The sequence below is a fragment of the Pogona vitticeps genome, chromosome 1 (genome assembly GCF_051106095.1).
Source record: "Pogona vitticeps strain Pit_001003342236 chromosome 1, PviZW2.1, whole genome shotgun sequence".
NCBI classification, from domain to species: Eukaryota; Metazoa; Chordata; class Lepidosauria; order Squamata; family Agamidae; genus Pogona; species Pogona vitticeps.
Window position 1 is genome coordinate 345,656,030 of NC_135783.1, and position 21,238 is coordinate 345,677,267.

Below are 21,238 nucleotides of genomic sequence, written 5' to 3' on the forward strand. Positions count from 1 at the left end.
TCCGAGAAGACCAGCGCAGGCGCTGACTTAACCCCTTATTGTGTGCATTCACAGAAGACCACGCAGAAGAAGTTGCAGTGTACTTTGCATGCCTGGTTCATTTCTTCCTGGTTTTGCTAATTTCGAGGAGAAAAGAGTAGTAAAAATATTTTAAACAAATTTAAATACATAAATTAACAAGATGCCCGTGGTGGGTCATGTGACCAGGAATGCAACCAGTACTTCATTCATTCATTCATTCTATTTGTATACTGCCACATATAGAATGCCCTAAATGGTTTGCAGCACCCTTAGACCTTAGGGCTACCCAGCCAGTACCTCCATCATCATACAGCCTCGCAGCTCAATCTTCTCATTCATTCAGCAGCTGCAACCTATGTCAAACACCTGAAAGGCGTTTGTTTTTCGGCTGAACTTGTCAGACTTCTGGGTGATACAATGCAATTACTTCCCTTTTTGTGGATCTATGTAACTTCGTTGTCCTTGTATCATTATTATTTTCCTCTGATCTTGTTGCATTCCCTAGTTCATGTCTTCATGTGATGTGCCTTACCTTGCAGATTGTAAACCTGAGGGCAGGGATTAACGCCTACACTGTAGACCCCTCTAGGAAATGTATGTATTATTTTTTTAGCATGTTTTGATATTGTATTGTTTATCTTGTTGTTAGCCGCCCAGAGTGGCCTGCTTGGCAGATGGTGTGGGGTATAAGACAGACAGACAGACAGACAGACAGACAGACAGACAGACAGACAGACAGTGCTTGGGGGCACTCTCTGAGCGATTTACAACATAACTAGGCAAGGGAGACTTTGTTTCCCCACCCCCTCATTTTACTGACCTCGGAATGATGGAAGGGCCAGTCAACATTGAGCTGGCTACCTGAATTCTTCAGGATCAAACTGTCATGAACAGAACCTTGACTGCAAATGGCCATAATTTGTCACTGCTATTTACCTGATTTCACCTGAATGCACTCATACATTGCCAACAAGATTCTGGCCATTCTTAAGCCCCAAAAAGGAACAAAACAATTCGCAGAAACTGAACTACATTCTGTTGATGACAATTACTTAAAAGGAAGCATTTTCCATGTGCAAATTACATCTGACCTATTCCTACTAGGCAGTTTCAAACAGCACATAGGGGAAAACGTAATGAAACATATTTACATAAAATTGAGCCTGCAAAACACACACACACACACACACACACACACAGAGAGAGAGAGAGAGAGAGAGAGAGAGAAACTTTCCTCATTACAATTACAGTTGACAGGCTACTACATAGTGTTTTGGTGTTTTTGTTTAACTATACTTCTTTTCCTTGTTTTTCCTTTTTTTAATTTGAAGAAACTGATAATTGCATTCTGTTTCTGATAAAAACAAACCACACTGGAATGTAATTAACTTCTCTAAATACTGCCATTCCTTATATCCTTGAATTAAAAGTTATGTTTTTCCTTAACCTTAAAACAGCATTTTACAGCATTTTGAAACCAACACTCACTTTCCTCTCTCTCTCTCTCTCTCTCTCTCTCTCTCTCTCTCTCTCTCTCTCTCTATATATATATATATATATATATATATATCTATACATATCTATATCTATATATATCTATCTATATCTATATCTATATATCTATATCTATATATATCTATATATATCTATATATATCTATATCTATATCTATATCTATATCTATATCTATATCTATATCTATATATATATATATATATAAACGATGTTTCCTATGGGAGATTTTCGTTTGACGACAATTAGGTCCGTGCTTTGCGAACCGTTTGTTCGCAAGACGATGATTTTTCCAGCTGATTGTTGGGTTCCTAAAATGGCTGCCCTGTTTTCCCGACCTATGCTTCACAGGGCAGCCATTTTAACAGCTGATCGGCGCTCGGAAAATGGCTTCCCTATGGGCGATCTTCGCTGGACGACGAGGTAATTTCCCCATTGGAACGCATTAAATGGGTTTCAATGCATTCCAATGAGGAAACTGCTTTCGCTGGACAGCGATTTCAGGGGAACGAATTATCGTGGTGCAGGGCATCACTGTAATTACTTGCAAAGGAAGTGTTACTCTGTTGCAGCAGAAACAACAAAGAGTGGTATGCTATGAAGACTAATAAATTTATCACAGCAGGAGCTTTCATGGTCTACAGCTCAGTTCACTAGATGTACGAATTGTATTCTAAGTAATGTGCATGTCTAATAATTTACAGTAAATTATGGATGTACTTGTCACTGTCAGCACTTCCTGTATTCAATTTTGCTCTTACACGTCTGCAATTCCACTTTCAAACTTATGTGCAACATGAGCTAGCTGAACCCATTTCTAGAAAGGTTTGATCTGACCATGGTGACACATCCCAGCTTGATTACTGCAATGCTGTCTATGTGGGGCTGCCTATGGAAATGTCAGGAAACTTTGGCAAGTCGAAAACACAGAAGCCAGATGGCTGAGACGGGTTACTGGGATCACATAATCCCCCTGTCACAACCACTCCACTGGCTGCTGATTTGTTTCTTGGCTGAATTCAAAGTGTTGCTTCTAACCTATAAAGCCCTAAACAATTTGGGCCCAAGCTGTCTCAAGGACCACATCTCCCTTTATTAATCTGCTCAAATGTTAAGTCATCAGGAGAGGCCTTTTTCTTCACAGGTATGTTTGGTGGAGATATGAGACATGGCCTTCTCTGTTGTTGCTCCCAGACCTCGGAACTCCTTCCCACAGGAGGCTAAACTAGCCCCATCTTTGCTGTCCTTTCACAAGCAAAACCTCTTCAGGCAGGATTTTCCTTAGTGACTAGCTATCTGAGAGTGGTTTTTAAGTGGATTGTTGTGCCTTGTTGCCTCCAAATGTGTTTTTAGTATTGATTTTATTTACTGTATACAAATGTTCTAAAATAACGAAACAAATATTATACAGTGGACCCTCGACTTACGGAATTAATCCGTATTAGAACGGTGGCCACAGGTCGTAAAGTCCGTAGGTTGAGGGTCCATTTCCCATAGGAATGCATTAAAAAAACATTTAATCCATTCCAGCCAAAGGGGAAAAAAATCCCAGGCTTCCAAAGCTACGCCCACTGCCCTCTGTCCCTGCTGCCCTCTGCCTGCGGGGACAGGAGGCAGAGGGCACTGGGGACAGGAGACAGAGGGCAGCCGGTGCAACTTTGGAAGCCCGGGAAGCCAAAAGCCGCTCTGTGTCCGCTGCTGGCTTTCAGCTTCCCGGGCTTCCAAACCCCCTCCGCTGCCCTCTGTCTCCTGTCGCCCGCTGCCGGCTTTCGGCTTCCTGGGCTTCAAAAAACCCCAGAGTTTACAAACCCACTCCTCATAACTCCCACATCACCAAATCCTAAAGAGGTTAGGATTTCCCCTTAGAATGAATCTAGGTTAGCCCCATACAAACCAGACTTCCTGGTTTGTTTCGAAGTCAAAAGCTCGGAGTAGCACTGAATAACATAGTAAGCATTTGTTTCCTGGATAGTTTAGCTTCTTATGCTGCAAAACCAAGGACAAATGGGCTCTTTCACAATTGGTTAATATTCTGTAATACAGGACAACAACACAGAGCTCTTGTCTTCTCAAAGGATTTCACAGTCTGGATCCGATGGTTGTTGTAGGTTTTTCGGGTTGTTTGGCCGTGTTCTGGACGTTTGGCAAACTCTTGGTTTGGCAAATTAGGGTGGATACAAATCAGTGTGTTTTTTTAAAAATCAAATTGATTTAAACCACTATTTAAATTTTAAAACGATTTTTATTTTGTATCATCAAAAAAATCTGATTTTTAATTTAAACAGTGATGTCAATGCACCGATTTACACCAACACCAGTGCAAATGTTATCAGTGGAGTTGCAGATTTAACCTGAGGGATGAGCAACTATTGCCCAATGGACTGAGAATCCCTTACCAATGACTATGCTACTAGAGCACATGGGAGATGTAGGTCAACAGAATCTGGAGGGCCATTGTTACCTCTGCCTTGCATTAACTGAAGTACTGAGTTAAAATTCAAGCATCTCACTGCTGCTTATGAGACCAGCCTCACAAGCTAACAAATAAAAGATTACTAAATATTTCAAATATCTAAAGAAGATTACTAATCACTGCAAATTAAGCAGCATACAAGATCTGTGCTTGCGACTTCCGGAAGGAAGCACACTAGGGGCTTCATTGTCAAATGAGAAGTGTAGTACATTTTGTTCTTAATTGCACATAAATTACTGTGATTATTCTATTGCTGGAAAAATGCATTTATCTGTTAACACCTTGGAGAAGCAAAGGAGCAAAGGAATTTATGCATTACATCCAAGAACAATGCTGAACAAAGGAATTTATGTATGCCACATAAGATGTACTGTATTTACGAGTAATGGAGGAAAAATCAAAAGGCCTACAATAAATCTTTAATCTTGAGAAAATCAAAATAATCTATGCACTTGCCAAGTTTTTAAAGTGGGACACGCTGCATTTGAAACATGAATTTTTTACATTTGCATGCACTTCATTTGCATGCACTTCCACACTCTGTGATCTTATGACACTCTCTTAGAATCATTGAATAATTGAATGGAGTGGGCCTATACAGCCATCACGTCCAACCCACCACTGAATGTAGAAATACAAATCAAAGGATATCTGCTAGGAAATTGTCCAATTTTCTCTTGAATGCCTCCAGTGTTGGAGTACCCACCACCTCTTGAGGTAGCTTGTCGCACTGTTCTAACAGTTAGGAAGTTTTTCCTGGTATTCAACCGAAATCAGTCTTCCTCTAACTTGAGTCAACTGTTGTGTATCCTGCACTCAGAGATGACTGAGAACAGACCCTGCCCCTCCTCTGTATGACAGGCTTTCAAGTCTTGTACTGAATCAGATAATTCATCCTCTTTTTTTTTAGCACCATCAACCCTGACCGGAGTTTGGATACGTTATTGTTGGCACTAGCAATCTAATGCTAAAAGGCTAAAGAAATTTAATTCATTAATGTTAATCTGACGAGTGTTTTTATAACACTGATCTGTCAATTAATCTATTAATTAATCTGCTAATAAATCCATTACTTTATCAAGTCATTAAATTTTAAATTATAATTCAAAATTACTAGGGACAGCCAGTTAACAAACTAAAGTAATGAGAAATGTTCACCAGTACTCTAAAAGTACACCGTTCACCATCAGGCCTAAATCAAATATTGTACTGGCAGAAGTACTTTCTTGTTTCCTCTCCTCTCTGCAACCCCAAAACTGATGATTTGGAGGATACAGATGGAGATCAGAACTTAGAAATGTTATTTTTGGACTGCAGCCCTCAGAATCCTCTAGTTTAAAATAGCATCTCCAGGCTCTCAGGTGAACTTAGTTGGCAACCCTGTTTCTACTGGATTCTGCTGTGCCGCTACTGGATGATGCCCTTCATGATTAAAGCAACAAATTTTAATACCATTACTGAAAATGTTAAGGGTTGTGGATAGTAAACCCATTTTATAACAAATTATTTCCAAAGTCTGACTTGTAGTGGCTGTCCAGGGTTACAAACCAGAAATCTTTTGCAGACATACCTCCCACTGACCCTTTTGATTAAAAATGCTGAGGACAGAATGTGTGATCTTTTATTATTTATTGTTTCCGCTTATATACCACTACATAGCGCTTGGAGCATCCTCTGGGCAGTTTAGAACATAATTAGACAAAGAATGCAATACCCCCTTCCCTCCCCCCTGCCCCAGGTGAGCTGGGTACTCATTTTACCAATCTTGGAAGGATGAAAGGCTGAGTCAGTTTTGAGCCAGCTACCTGAACCCGTCATGATCAAACTGAGGTCACGAGCAGAGGCTTGACTGCAGTACTGCAATTTAACCACTGTGCCATAGGGCTCGATTTACACAGAAAAGTTTGGTGCTCAAGAAATGAACTATATATAGCCAGTCCCTAAAGATACCAAACACAGTTAATGTTTTAGAACAAATGATAAATTATAAAGAAGAAACACCCTGAAAAGTTGTACTGTGCCCCATGACGCACAACAAATAGACTCATTATTGTCTATTACTTCTTCTTTACAGCCTTCCTTGATGTTGTCTCTTTGCAATAACATGGTGGAAATCAAGATATTCAGTATCTCTTCTATGGATCTAAAATCACTGTAATCCATACAGGCCTTATTACATGGAGAACAGAAGACAACAGTCTGGTTCTCATACACAAACAGAATCATAATACTGGAACAGAACAGATGATTTCCCAAATCAGATCATCGCAGTATGAGCATAAGTAAGCAGAAGAGGGTATCTACAGTACTTGTGGAGTTTCATGTGAAAACAAATATTCTCAGGGTGACACAATGAACAACATACCAGTAACCCACATCCAAAACAGCTGATGTTGGGTGGGTTGCAACCACAGTCAATGTAAGTTCACTACAAACAAGCAAACGTCTAACAAACACACACTGTGAAGCAAGGAGACAACACACTCACATCATGCATATTCCACATATGGAACTCACTGCCACAGGATTTTCAGATGGCAAGTAGCCATCCTTGTTTTTCAAAGTAACCATTGGATAAACAGATGGGAGGTTCGTGTATCCATAGCTACCTCTAGCAAAGCGGCAGCCGCAAATGTTGCTCAATCACACTTACTTAATTCCCATGTGTGCTGCCACAGCTGTGTGGTGGATGGGGTTTCTTCGAGACTGCTGACAGCTCATTATACAGAAACTGGTATGTGTCACAGAGCTGCCCTGGAACCCCAGCACTGGGACAAATCCTGCGCCGGCAGTAGCCTCTGTCTCCCTACAGCTACGGCTGTCACTTCACATCCCACTGCCTGTTTGCATCCATTTACTTAACAGCCCTGGCCCTGAAGAGGAAGGCAGTCATGGTTCAGCTTTAATAGAGGCAGGAAAGAGAGATGGATGGGCAAATGTCAGCGACAGGAAAAGCAAGCCTCGCCACAGATTCCTTACCTGGAGGGAGGAAGTTCTTCTGAGAAACCACCTGGCATCGTCAAGATGCTTCAGGGTAGGTTACAGGGTTTGCTAACTCCAACCTCTTTAATGTATAGGAGAGCCAAGAAGGAAGTCATCATATCACAGAAATCAGTTTTACAGCCAACACAGACATGAGGAGTAATGAGACAGCTGGCTATTGCCAATACTACACGTATAGTTTAAATGCAATCATCAATAAGTGCATGTTAGAATCACTCTGCCTACGAGCACAACAACTTCACTTCCCGCCCATTTTCCTTCCATTTTAGGATGTGCAATCTGCCGGCATGCCTGTTTACTAAAAAGCTCCATATCCGAAGCAGTAATTAGCAACCAACATTTGGAATAAAATTCAATTGAGGAACCAAATCCGCACCACTGCAAACTGTCACAGCAGAGAAGAACCACCTATTTTTCAAATCAACATGAAAGGAAAAGGGGGGGGCAGCCTTTCAGCATGCTTATCGTGTCATCTAGCATGATATTTGATCACTTCGTCAAAGGGGAGGAATGAAAAACATCAGAGAATTGTGAGGAAGTCAATAATGGCAGTTGAATGACGCATTTATGGGTTCTGATGGATGCCTTCACCCCATGGTGATTAATCCACATTGAAGCTGCTAACTGAGACGTGACCAGCAGAGGAGGAATTATTCTGGTCCCACATGCTAGCGTAAATGAGAGAGACCCAACATTACTCAAGTGTCAAAGAAACGCTAACAATCTCTGGATGCACCAAGTGCTACATAGAGAGAACGATAAATGAACAACTGCAGTACCTTTTCCCCACACTGTTGAGAGAGTTGGCCAGATTCCGAGCTGCGAGAGATTTTCTCCTTGACAGCTTCTTGGTGCTGCTGCTGTCAACAGTGTTGTTATCGTCCTTCTTCTGTGCACTCCCTCCTTTACTGTTGAGGTCCCTTAACACATTGTAATTAATTTTACTTGAGATCTTCTTCTGTTCCAGCATCTTTTCAATTGCTTCTCCTGCTGTGCTGGCCTGGATCAACTCCCGTTTCTTTGCCGATTTCTTGGGCTTAAGTGAAACATAAAAGGGGCAGTCAGAATAATTTTACTGAGTTCAAAAGCTGTTGTGCAGTTTGCCAGAAACTTAGGAAGTTGCCTTATCATGACAAAGATCACCAGCCCCTCTAGTCTAATATTGTTAAAATCTGACTGGCAGTGGCTTTCAGAATGTTTTCTTCGCGCTACAAGGAGATACCTAGTGTTTTCAGCTGCTCTCCCATCCAATTATTCGCCAGGCCTGACCCTGCAGAGCTTCCAAAATCAGATGAGATCAGTATGTTCAAGGTGGTCCCCTTGCCAATTAGGAATTTAATCATCATGATTCACATGGGAGCTAGCTGCATGAGAAATTGGTAGGTGGCACAGTTAGACTGGAGCAGGAAATCTATTAGTTCCTTAGGACTAATTTGCAGAGAAGAAATACAACCATGATGGCAGCAGTGACAGGAGAAAGGGTGACAAGCAAGGAAAAGAGGAGGGGGAGAAGGAAGAAGGAAAAGTGGTGGTGAAGGAGAAAGGAAGAAGTTAGGTGAGCGGGCTGGTAGGAGAGGGGTGACAGCAGTGATGGTAGGGAAAGCACAACCATCTTCTGTTTCATCAATCACTTTTGGTGCTAATTAATTTTATGCTGGAAAATCAATTCTGACTTATGGCAACATTTGCCAGGATTTCTGAAGTATAACGTCCTCAGAAGAAATTTACCATTCCCTTCTTTGGGGGCACTCTAGGACTGCTTGCCCAAGGCTACACAGGCTGGCTCTTCACTCGGGAGACACAATGGAAAATTGAACTCCCAATCGCCAGCTCTACAGCCAGTGACAATCTTTTCAGCTTGCAAATCTAAGACGGTTCCTCCTCCACGCCAATATTTCTCATGCTTTATTCCTATAGATTAGACTGGTCCCAGATATAGAGAAATGGTTCTAATGGGTACCTTTTATAAATTGTAAATATGAAAAAGAAAGAGAAAGAAAAGGAATTTACATTCTTGTTTAAAAAATATAATGCGACCCCTCTGACTCTGCCACCAAAAGAATCAGATATAAAAACTCACTAGAAGTCTAAGTGCTGCTGCTGATAGAACGGAATAAAAATACCAAGTGGCATTACGTTCATTGCTACAGCAAGCAGCTCTAGGGATACAACTGTAGTTTAAGTTAAAGTACAGAGCTGTGTTCCAGAATTCCCACAGGACAGCTGCTCTACGGCTCAACGGAGGCAGCCAAGTGGAACACATGGCATTGGGACTCTGCCAGTTAATGGGCTTGGGTTAATGCAAGCCTCTGTGAAATCACATGTGCTAATCCAAGCAATAAGGTCAGAAAGCCACACACACTAAAGTGAAGGAAGCAGTACAGATGTCGGAAGCTGTTCTGCACTGACTCCAATCAATGGTGCATCTGACTTGGTACTGTCTAGGAAAGATTTATAAGATCTGAAACCAGAGTATTGTATTGTCTGTGACAGCGTTCTCAACCTGGTGTCCTCAAGAGGTATTGGACTATGACACTCAGCATCTCCAGCCATTAAAGAGGAGTTGCACCGCTGTCTACCTGGAAAGCACAATTTAGGAAAGACTAACCCATACACAGGATGTCTTAGGATTTTAGAGAGGAATCCTTTCCAGCCCTACCTGCAGGCATCGGGAAGAACATGAAATAGTCTACATGCCAAGCTGTTGCTGAGCTTCAGCTCTGCTTTCTGTATATAAAAACTGCAGGGCCAGAGTGAACAACACAAAGATTTTGTGTGAAGCTAAATGAAAAATTCTGAGCTGTTGGAGGAAGATTCACGATTCCTCTCTCCACCTCTGTAAAGCCCTGGAGACATGATATTTAATCATGCCTATACAGTACAAATGCTCCAAAAGAAAACCCTATCTCGGCGCCACTCTCACCTCTCGGCTCGCAAGGTGAGAAGCAGATCTCAGCACAGCCCTCTTTCATGCCTTGCGATTCTAGGAGTGGAGCTTAGCTCAGGAAGCTAGACTCCAGTTTCATCATGCATTTGGAATATGGGCCAGAATTGGAGGTGGGGGAAACACCGCACTAACAAGACTGATGTCTGCATTAGGATTCTGGCCATTTGCCTCATCTCACTGGCATTAGATTGCAGGAGATGCATTCTAGGGATCTGGGGCCAACCCTGCTCTCCATGCCAGATTTAGAAATAATGGATTTAGGCATTTGTTCCAGAACTGTTTCTCTTCTGTTCCAGAACAGATAATGAGCCAGAGTCAGAAATAACTTTTCTGCTTTTATTTCTAACCCATGTCCCAAGTGGTTGTACGATCTTGGGAAAAGAGCAGTGCATTCACCTCAACTGAGGCTGGAAAACGATAAAACAAGATGCAAGTGAAGGAGTGGTTTCCTATACACTTTCAAGAACAGGAGTTTCCCTTTTTAATGGACAATTGCAAGCTCAGCAGGGACTTCAGAGGGGCAAAGAAATCAGGCAAGGTATAAAATGCAACATGTAAACCATATTGTGCCCTGCCTTCATCAACATCTGTAGGGAAAAAATAGTTCATAATTCAAATTCTTCTCAGCTCATTCTATGAGGCACTAACATAGAAAGAGTGGTACTTTAAGCAAAGAAGAATGAAACCAGATGTTCCCAATAAGTGTCATCAAAAATAGCAGCTGTATATCTCTTCCTTCTCCCTAACACATCTGGTGGCATAAAATGTGAAATACAACCCCAGATGGCTAAAAGGTTGCAGCCAATCAAATAAGGTAGGATGGGAAACAAATAAGGTTGGCCTAAATCCATATGCAGAATACATCATGGGAAAGGCAGGACTGGATGAATCCCAAACCGGAATTAAGATTGCCAGAAGAAATATCAACAGCCTCAGATATGCAGATGATGCCATTCTGATGGCAGAAAGTGAGGAGGAAGTAAAGAACCTCTTAATGAGGGCGAAAGAGGAGAGCGCCAAAAATGGTGTGAAGCTCAACTTCAAAAGAACTAGGATCATGGCCATTGGTCCCATCACCTCCTGGCAAAAGAGAAGGGGAAGATATGGGGGCAGTTACAGATTTTACTTTCTTGGGCTCCATGATCACTGCTCTCATGAGAAGAGAAGACTCCTTGGAAAAAACCTTGATGTTAGGAAAGTGCGACGGCAAGAGGAGAAGGGGACGACCAAAGATGAGATGGCTGGACAGTGTCTGCGAAGCAACCAACATGAATTTGATACAACTCCGGGAGGCAGTGGAAGATAGGAGGGCCTGGCGTGCTCTGGTCCATGGGGTCACAAAGAGTCAGACACGACTAAACGACTAAACGAACGAATGATCACTGCAGATGGGACAGCAGCCATGAAATTAAAAGACGCCTGCTTCTTGGGAGGAAAGCGATGACAAACATCGACAGCATCTTAAAAAGCAGAGACATCACCTTGCCAACAAAGGTCCACATAGTCAAGGCTATGTTTTTTCCTGTAGTGATGTATGGAAGTCAGAGCTGGACCATAAAGAAGGCTGACTGCCGCCTAGAGTGGTCACAATTGACTAGATAGGCGGGGTATAAATGAAATAAATAAATAAATTGATGCTTTTGAATTGTGGTGCTGGAGGAGTCCCCTGGACTGCAAGGAGAACACACTTATCCATTTTGAAGGAAATCAACCCTGAGTGCTTACTGGAAGGACAGATTCTGAAGCTGAGGCTTCAATCCTTTGGCCATCTCATGAGAAGAGAAGACTCCCTGGAAAAGACCCTGATGTTGGGAAAGTGTGAAGGCAAGAGGAGAAGGGGACGACAAAGGATGAGATGGATGGACAGGGTCATCGAAGCGCCCAACATGAATTTGACCCAACTCTAGGACGCAGTGGAAGACAGGAGGGCCTGGTGTGCTCTGGTCCATGGGGTCACGAAGAGTCAGGCACGACCTAACGACTAAACAACAACAACAACAACAACAAAATCCAACTACCAATCGCAACCAGAGTAGATCTACTGAATCAGTGGGTTTTACATAATGTTGACTTTCCAAACAGGCAGTTGATACAATGGATCTACTCTAGTGGGGACTAATGACTGCATTTAGACCAGTGAGAGAGCATAATTACTGGTAAGACAGAGAATATGAGGGCCTTGATTCAGGCAGCACCTAAGCATCCATCATAACACAAGATTCATTGAGCGCATCCTGAAAATCTGCATTCTCCTAACATGAAATGGGAATATCTACTTGGTGTTAGACAACTGGACATCCAACACCAACCCAGATCTCCACAACCCAAATATAACAAGGGACTCTAACCCAGGACATAACTTTCATGTCAAAGCCGATGCCATGTTGATAAACAGGGAAGGTTAAGGTACCTGAAACATTGGTAAGGAAATAAGCAGAATAATTATTTCTGGCTCTAGCTAAATGTCCACTCCAGAACTGAACAGAAACAAGTAATATCAGGCAGAGCTTTAGCCAATGAGCATAAGGCTTGCTGTCTAAAAGCTAAATTTTTGTTATATGACAAGTAATATACAATGGCAGGGTGTGTTACTCTCCTAAACCTTATTACACAGCAAGATAAGACTGAATCCTGTCTGCCTAGCATAAGTCACCTAATATATCCCAGGAGCATAGAATATCTGAAGCAAAGGAGCCCAGAAATATTATTTGCTTATTCTGAAATCGTTATTTACCTTATGTTCTTTATAAATCCCAAGTTCTTTCTCTTTTGCTATCCTTGCTTCTTTTTCTGCAATAAGAGAGATGGAAAAATAGCATGAAAGGCCAACTCAAATCCAGGCAATATTTTAGAACTGTGGTTCCCTATTTTTTGCATCTTGCAACTCTTTCTGTCAAGGAAACCAGAGTTCTTTGTTATCATAAGAGAAACATAAAGTCCACTTTTTCAGAGAAAGATGTTTACGCATTTGCAGGCATTCTGATATTCACAATACTGTACATTGGTAGGCAGGGGTAGTGGGATCAAGTAAAACTCTAAGTGGTCCAAAGATAATACTAATGCACAAAGATGTCAGACCGATAGTCCATGGGAGGTAGTTTTGATAAGAGATGGTACACCAAACTTGAAGTCAAAGATACGGATGAAGGGAAAGTAAATTTCAAGTAATTGCTACCTATCTGAGCTACCTACAGTCCCACTCACTAGTGCATGTTGAGAACCAAGGTTTTATCAGACAGCTGAACTTTTTTGTTATTTATCTGAGGAAGCCAGCTGAAGGGGAACTGCATACACTGTAAGTGCCACTCTGCCAGCTGTGGAGCCTGGAGGCGTGGGGAAGCAGCTGCTGACATAAGAGAATTTAAGCTGCCAGATGGTGCAAAATGCAAGGACAGATGTTCTGCCAGGAATAATGGGGAGGAATGGGGCATATTGGGGCTGACTTACCTGCTCACCTGACTTATCCCCTGATGGAGGTCTCAACTCTACCAACCCTGGAGTTGGCACAACCAATTTCCTGCCACTGATCACAATGCAAGGTGATGGTGGTGGGCCAAGAAAAGCATGGCAGTCCTGCTGTTTGTCCTAGCCAGAGCAAACTAAAGAGGCTTCTAAAATGGCAATAGTTCTGAGAAGAAACTTACACCCTGTTATAGGACTGATGTAGCCACAAGTGGGTTCATTAGCCCACCAATTATGGGGATCCTATGTATGTCACTGAGTTCCATCATGGAAGAAAGGTGGAAATTTTTAATTTTTATTTATATATAGATGGCATGGACACCCCGTGTGATGTAGTCGACAGAGTAACGGAATAGGACTCTAGTCAAAACATAAGAAAAATTAAAAATAAAGAAGACAAAGACACTGTGGCACCTTGAAGACTAACTGCTGTATTTTAATGTAGCTTTCGTGGACAAGACTGCTTCCTCAGACCTAAAAATGAATCAGTCCCTCATAAAAGGTTGGTATCAAATATTGTTAAAAATAAAGGCTCCACAGCCACCAGAAAAGATCCCTCAAGTATTTTGCTTACCTTTCTGTTCCTTCAAATAGTCAGCATTTTCCTTCATCCATAGTTCTGCTTTTATTTTGGCTTCTGAATCATTAAGTATGTACTAGAAAGATAAACAAAAACACATTGCTTTCAACAGCTGGAATGGGACTAGCATACAGTCTCACAGCTTGTATGCTGGTCTCCTCAATTCCTTCTTCCCTTGTCTGCCTCCTTTCCAAGAACTGTCCACTCACCTAGATGGGACTTCCTGAGTAGAACAAGGACGGAAGTGACAGAAGATGTAAAAGAAAGAGGTGCAAAAGAGATTTTGGAGTTGCAAGGAAAAAAAAGAGAAGAGAAACCACATAGGCATAATTTCCCCAAGAAGAGTATGAGAAGAGTATGACAGAAGAGCAATAAGGCACAGCAAACACACACACACACACACACATGTCCTCAATGTCTCCTCAACAAGGCTCCCCGGTAACACTATTTCTAGAGTTTTGTGAAACACAGTTACTTAATAATCTTTCAAAGGGGATTTCAAGAAAGAACCCCCACCATCAAACTCTTGAAAGTTAACTGTTCATAGTATAGGTGACACACCCTCCTTCAACAACACTCATTTAAGGCAGCACATCTGCTTCCCTTTCCACTGAGTCACAACAGACTGAACCACTGTGTATACACATGTATATAATGTGTTTGTAGCAATCCTGAGTATCCCCCTTGATAGCATTCTGATAACAACAAAGAATCTTGCACCACCTTAAAGACTGGCAAGCTTTACTCGGCATACAGTTTTGTAGACTCTCGCACTGGAAGTTCATAGGTGCATCATCCTGCTTCCAGTGAAGTGCACTTTAGCCCATGAATGTTTATGTCCAATAAGACTACTCAGTTTTTAAGATGCCATTAAGACTGCTGATATTGCTACAGAAAACTAACAATACTATGTTACTCACTCCTTCCCCACCTCCACCGTGGAAATCCAGAATAAACAATCCATACATACACAGGAATAGACAGTTTATTGCATTTGGTAGGTTGCCTGCTCTTCTATTAAGCTTTGCACCTGCTCTTGTGTGCCAGGATTTCCACCTAACCCTAGCTGTTTCTTTTTTGCAACCACTGTTCTACAGCCATACTACTGGCAGCACTGAAACTACCACCACTAATGATCATGACAATGACTTCAATTATCATCATCATAATATAAATCAAAAACAGAAGACAGCAGGAAAAGAGGAAGACCAAACTTGAGATGGATTGAGTCCATAAAGAAAGTTTCATAAGACTTGAGCAGTTATTAATAATAAGATTTTTGAAAGTCACTGATTTATGGGATCACTGTTACGTCAGAAGCAACCTGATGGCACATAGCAACAAAATAAATAATTAACCATGCTGCATCCCCAGATTAGAACACTTTAATAATGTATTTTAAATTCCAGAGTAAAAACAAAAAAAAATCCTATTCCTTTATAACATCTTACATATTTAACAGAGCCACATGCCTAAAGAGATAATTATGGTGACGGGAGGGGTGTCTTACCATATCTATTTCACTGTCATCAATTCCACTTAGATCCAATTCACCATCTCCAGAATTTTCATCTAAACAGAAGCAAAGTAAATGTTAATTAGGGTGTGCAATTTATTCTGAACCAACTCTGATTTAAACCCTGGCTTTAATCATCTCAGAAATGCATTTTTTTTCCCGATAACTGGTTTGTGAACAAAGCAATCTTTCAGGGGACAGGACCCATCTAAATTTAAAAGGAAGAAAAGAAGAGGGGGTTTCCCCTAATCACACTTATTTTTAAATTGTTCCTTGTGTGAACACAAATTGTCCCTGCAGTTAATTAGTGTGACAAATAGACACCGGCAAGGCTCCCTCCACCCTTATCTCCCTGGCAATCACTGTTAATATGATTCCATGGCAAACACTCAATTAAGTGCAAAGAGAAGGAATGAGAGGTTAGGAACTTTTAAATGCTCCTAAGTCAAGGACATGAAACCCTGGAACAGCTGCTGCCCTCATCTATGCAAGTGATGAATGCTACTGTAAATACACTTAAATCACCAAGCATCTGTTTTGCTTTTTGCAAGGCTGCTGAAGGTACAAACATGTAGGAGATGATGTAGACAGCTCAGTAAGAGATCAGCAAGTGGGGAGGGTTATCTTAACTGGGCTCACGCTTCTACCTCTGCACAGGCCAACCACATGGCCCAATACAGCACAGTCTCAAAGGAAAGACATGATAGAGGTGTGTAAAATTTTGCATTAGAGGGACAAAGTAGATAGTGAGAACTTTTACTCCCTCTTTCATAATGCTAGTACTGACTGAGTTAGGTATCTGGCTGCAGAACCAGAAGTTGGGAGTTTAGTTCTCCACTGTGCATTCCAAAAGAGCCAGCCTGTGTGGCCTTGGGCAAATTCCATGGTCCCAAGACACCCCCAGAAGAAGGGAATGGTAAACTACTTCTGAGGACTCTATACAGTACCTAGAAAATCCTGGAAAGGTTTGCCATAAGTCAGAATTAATGCTACACGATGATTATTTATAATACTAGAACAGGGGTCTCCAAACTATGGCCCGTGGGCCACATTCAGACCACCTTGCCATTTTACCAGGCCCGTTCCCGATCGTGCATACTGTCAAAGGTTTGGAGACCCCTGTACTAGAACGTAACAGGTTCATCCTCTGAAGCAGAATGGTTGGAGATTTAACACAGATAAAAGAAACTGCTTCTTACCACACAGAATTAGTGTGGAATTCACTGACACAAGATGCCATGGTGGTTGGTGATCTGGATGATTTTAAGAAGTAATTAGATAACTGTATGGACCACTGACCCCCACAATGTCCACGGGGTGAGGGAGCACTCACTCACTCCAAGCTATTCTGCATATATTTGGCATTTTATTGCACACAAGCAGACACAGTGACCAGAATCCTGTTATGTAGGTGGCATTAAGTCAAATGGCACAAATCATAGACGCGAACTGTTGCTATTTAACTCTAACGTTATATTCTTCGGGGCGCACAACTGGAATGCTACATAAGCAATAGGTTTCTGGCCACCATGTTATGTTATGAAAACTATGCAATTGATACGGTATGAAAATTAGGATGATGTACCCTAATGGTAATTACCCAAATTAACCAAAATAATTTCTGCAGAACTTTCTTTTCAGTCACTGTAGTCATTATATTAATGCCAGCACTGGATTGAGGTGTGCCTGCTATACATCAGCTGTTGAGGAACATGGGATGAAGGGCGCAGTTGCACCCATGTCCGGCTGGCACTGAGGGCCGTTGTATGAACATAATGTTCAACTAGATGAGTAAGTAGAGCTGCTCTTACATTCCTATGAAATGTAGGTAATCCATGTCTAGTTTTCAGCTCCATGATATTGTGGTGAAAGTGGGAGCTTTGGTTCCCCATCCTACTTCTCAGGTCTTGTCATCTGCACCTCTCTCTCCCTTGAGTGTTTCTACTTGGAATCCTGTTCTTTATAACAGCCAAAGAACAAGGGATGAAGAGACTACTTCAGGATTGTAGTAGATAGCCTAAAGATTTATGGTTTTCAGGTTGCAATCTGCCAGAATTCTATAAAAATGGGGGTTGGAGCCAGCCAATCAATCAATCAATCAATCAATCCATCAATCCATCCATCCATCCATCCATCCATCCATCCATCCATCCATCCATCCATCCATCCATCCATCCATCCATCCATCCAAAACAGTAACTATGATTTACATGTATAATATATATCAGTTTTGGTGCCACTTTAAATGTAATGACTCCATTCTATGGGATTTATAGTTTGGCAATAACCTTGCTATAGGTATCCAGTGTGGTGTAGTGCAGTAGTCCCCAACCTTTTATAAACCGTGGACCGGGGTCCATACGCGGGGGGGCGGGGATGCACACATGCGCATGCGTGGGTGAGCGGGGCATGCTTGCGTGGATTGGCAGGGCACCCTCGCGGCAGGGCAAGCCACCTCTACGTGTGTGGGGGCAAGCCGTGGGGGGCATGTACGTGAAGGTGTGCATGCGGGGAGGCAGGAGATCTGTTTCTGCGGCCTGGTCCTGCCAAAGCCACAGCCTGCTAGCGGGCCGCGGACCAGGAGTTGGGGACCTCTGGTGTAGTGGATAGAGTGACAGATTAAGACTCTGGAGACCAGGATCTGAATCACTGCTCAGCTATAGAAAATCACTGGGGGAATGGAATAGATAAAATGTCTCTGTAAATACCTCTCTTACCTTGAAAGCTGTATTAGGGTCGCTTGAAGTAGATTCTGACTTGACAGCACATAACAACAACAACCCCCAGTTATAGTTTTGGGGAGTGCATGAGCACTCTGTAGCACAGCATTACCTCATCAAACTCCAGATTGCAGGATGCTGTACAATGCAGCCTTAATACGTAAAGTGGTATCAAAGTGATGTAATTATACACTGCAGATATACAATATATTAAGGGGCAGGGAGTGAGCTGAGGGTCACAAAATGGAAGAGGCCTGATGGCCAGTGACCTAGTTGTCTTGAGAGAGTTAAGTCAGAGAAACCAAAAGCTGAGGGGGTAGATTAACAACAGGCTGAAAAGTGGAGGCACTCACTAAATTATAATAGCTGCCTGGGGAGTATAAGCAGAGTAGCCTGAGGAAGGGCATGCACCAAAAATTGTGCCAGTGGGCTTCCCCGTTGCCAGGGAAGAACATGGGTGCCTATAAATCTGAGCCTCGTGGCGCAGTGGTTAAAACGCTGTACTGCAGCTAAAACTGTGCTCACGACCTGGGGTTCAAATCCCAGGTAGCCGGCTCAAGGTTGACTCAGCCTTCCATCCTTCCGAGGTCGGTAAAATGAGTACCCAGCTTGCTGGGGGGGCAATGTGTAGCCTGTATAATTAAAAATTGTAAACCGCCCGGAGAGTGCTTGTAGCACTATGGGGCGGTATATAAGTCCAATAAATAAATAAATAAATAAATCTCCCCAGGAGCCTTAAGCTTGATGCATCTTACAAGTGAAGGAACAGGCTTAATTCATGGGGCCATGTTTTTACATGGATGCTAACCCAGACATTTTGTAAACTTTATCATTACATTCTCTTGGGACCACACCAGACAACACATCTTTGCTGCAGGCTGTTTTTATGATAATATATTGACTGAAAATGCCTCTGGAAAAGGTTTTTAATGGCATATTTTAGTCATGACTTTTACTGATGACTCAGCAAACACTGCATCTTGTTGCACAGCACGTACCACATTTTAGATCACAACTTAATATACACTCAGGGGAGGAGGGGAACAGCTTTTAGCAAATCCATTCCTAAATGTGAAAAGATGCTCAAATATCAATAAATTTGTTGCTGACTTCACAGAAATTGCCACATGATCCAGGAAACACACAAAGTTGAGCTTTACTTTGTCCTTCAGAGGACTTGAACAACTTCATGATACACAAAGCTATTAAGACATCAGAAACTAACCAGTTAACATGAGTGGCACAATATGCCATTTGAATTAAGTTTACTTTTAAAAGAAGAGTGTGTTTTGTTTGTTTTTGATGGACCAGTATAACCCAGATTTCAAACCTCCACTGCCTTGTGGCTATATCCACTGATGGAAAAGGCTTCAGGAGTTAACCTTGAGGCAAAATCCGGAGCTGGAGTCCCGGAGGCAGTTCGTGTCATTCTGGCAACTCCTACAACGTCGCTGGAACCAGTTGTATTGGCTCTTGCCTTTCCATTGGACTATTTCAGCGACGTGGAGGGGAGGATTTGCTGCTTGGGTAACGGCCTATTCTTCATATTATTTTACCCAGGCTTCATGCTCTGGAGAAGACACTCCAGCTTTTCATACAGTGTCAAAACAACATGGGAAGTAGCAGTTACCAGTTATAAGTCTTTGCTAGAGATGGGGACACATTTAAAAAATGGCAATTCATTTTGATCCGTTATTCATCAAGGTTAACGGATCAACGAATACGAACATATGAATATTCTTCGACGAATTGATGGATCGATCTGTTGGCACTTTAAAGGGCCATAACACTGGCCCCCAATGACCTAGAGACACCAAAGGTGCAGGGAAGCTTCTTCAGACACCTTTCTACAGCTCTTCAAGGTTTGGTGAACATTGGATCACAGACCCCCAAGTTATATAGTCACAAACAGGACCCACCAGGAAAGCTCCCCCCAGGTACTTAGAGACTCCAGAATCACAATGATACTTCCTGTGTCATTCCCAATACGCCTCCCAACTTTGGTGAAGATTGGATATCGACATCCGAGTTATTCACCCACAAACTGGGTCCCCCCAGGACAGTTTACCACATGGCACATAAACCCATTCTGTCTACCAGCCGCCGATCAGCTGATCAGAAGCCGATAGGCAGCCACTCCCCCCACACACAGCCAGCCACCCCAATAGCCTACCCCCACGCCCCCTTCCTTTCCCTACCTTATCCTCCATCCCACTCCCAGTGACACTCCCTTACCTTAATAGCTGCTGCCGAGGTCTCCATCTAATCCATCTCCATCTAATCTCCATCTAATGAGGTCTCCATCAGGTCTTTGCAGCCACACCATGTAAAAAGAGAGACTAAGGGAATCCTTAGGCAAGCTAAGGGAATCCCTTAAGGCAGGCTAAGGGAATCCAGGCTGCCCTTTGCAAAGATGGCAACTGCAGCTTCCCTACCCTAAATGAAGCTGCAGCCGCCATCTTTGCAAAGGGCAGCCAGTCTCCATTTTTGCACGCTGTGGCTGCGAGACCAGAAGACCTTGGCAGCAGCGATTAAGGTAAGAGGGTGTCGGTGGGGGTGGGACCTAACTTAGGGAAAGGAAGGGGGTGGGGCCAAGCATGCCGAGTTCTTTCAGTCTTTCCTCACAGGGCTTGGTTTTGATTCTATAGATCAGAGGTTGTCGATCCCGGTTCAAGTCCAGATCGGGCTGTGAAGACAGACCTCTCGCTTCCCCACACGCACTCCCCTCACAGCTGCTTTGTGCACAAAGCAAACCTCAGGTTCAGCAGTCAGATACATAAACCATTGAGTTACCCATCAGCTGTGTGTGGTACAACATTTTACTGTCTTGATGCATAACCTATACATGGGACAAAAAGCTACTACAGTGGTGCCTTGACTTACGTACATCCTGACACACGACCATATTGAGTTACGAACAGCTCCAGCTGCAAAATTTTGCTTTGACTTGCAGCCAGAGCTTCGAGATACAAACAGAAAAAAGGCAGGGGAAAAAGGCGGGGAA

The 21,238-nt window shown here is 42.6% G+C and overlaps 1 protein-coding gene across 3 annotated transcripts in view; it reads right to left on the reverse strand.

The window, feature by feature from the left end:
* The window catches only part of BRF1 (BRF1 general transcription factor IIIB subunit), a 251,642-nt gene that overhangs the window by 59,062 nt on the left and 171,342 nt on the right, over nt 1-21,238 (reverse strand). For all 3 annotated transcript variants that reach the window (XR_013540718.1, XM_020800763.3, XM_078383588.1), the window contains 4 exons: nt 15,509-15,570; nt 13,993-14,074; nt 12,691-12,746; nt 7,789-8,045 (listed from right to left, as the gene is read on the reverse strand). Coding sequence is in view for 2 of the 3 variants with exons in the window: in XM_020800763.3 (XP_020656422.2) it covers nt 7,789-8,045; nt 12,691-12,746; nt 13,993-14,074; nt 15,509-15,570 (457 nt within the window). In the remaining variant the exon portion in view is untranslated. The remainder of the gene's footprint in view (nt 1-7,788; nt 8,046-12,690; nt 12,747-13,992; nt 14,075-15,508; nt 15,571-21,238) is intronic.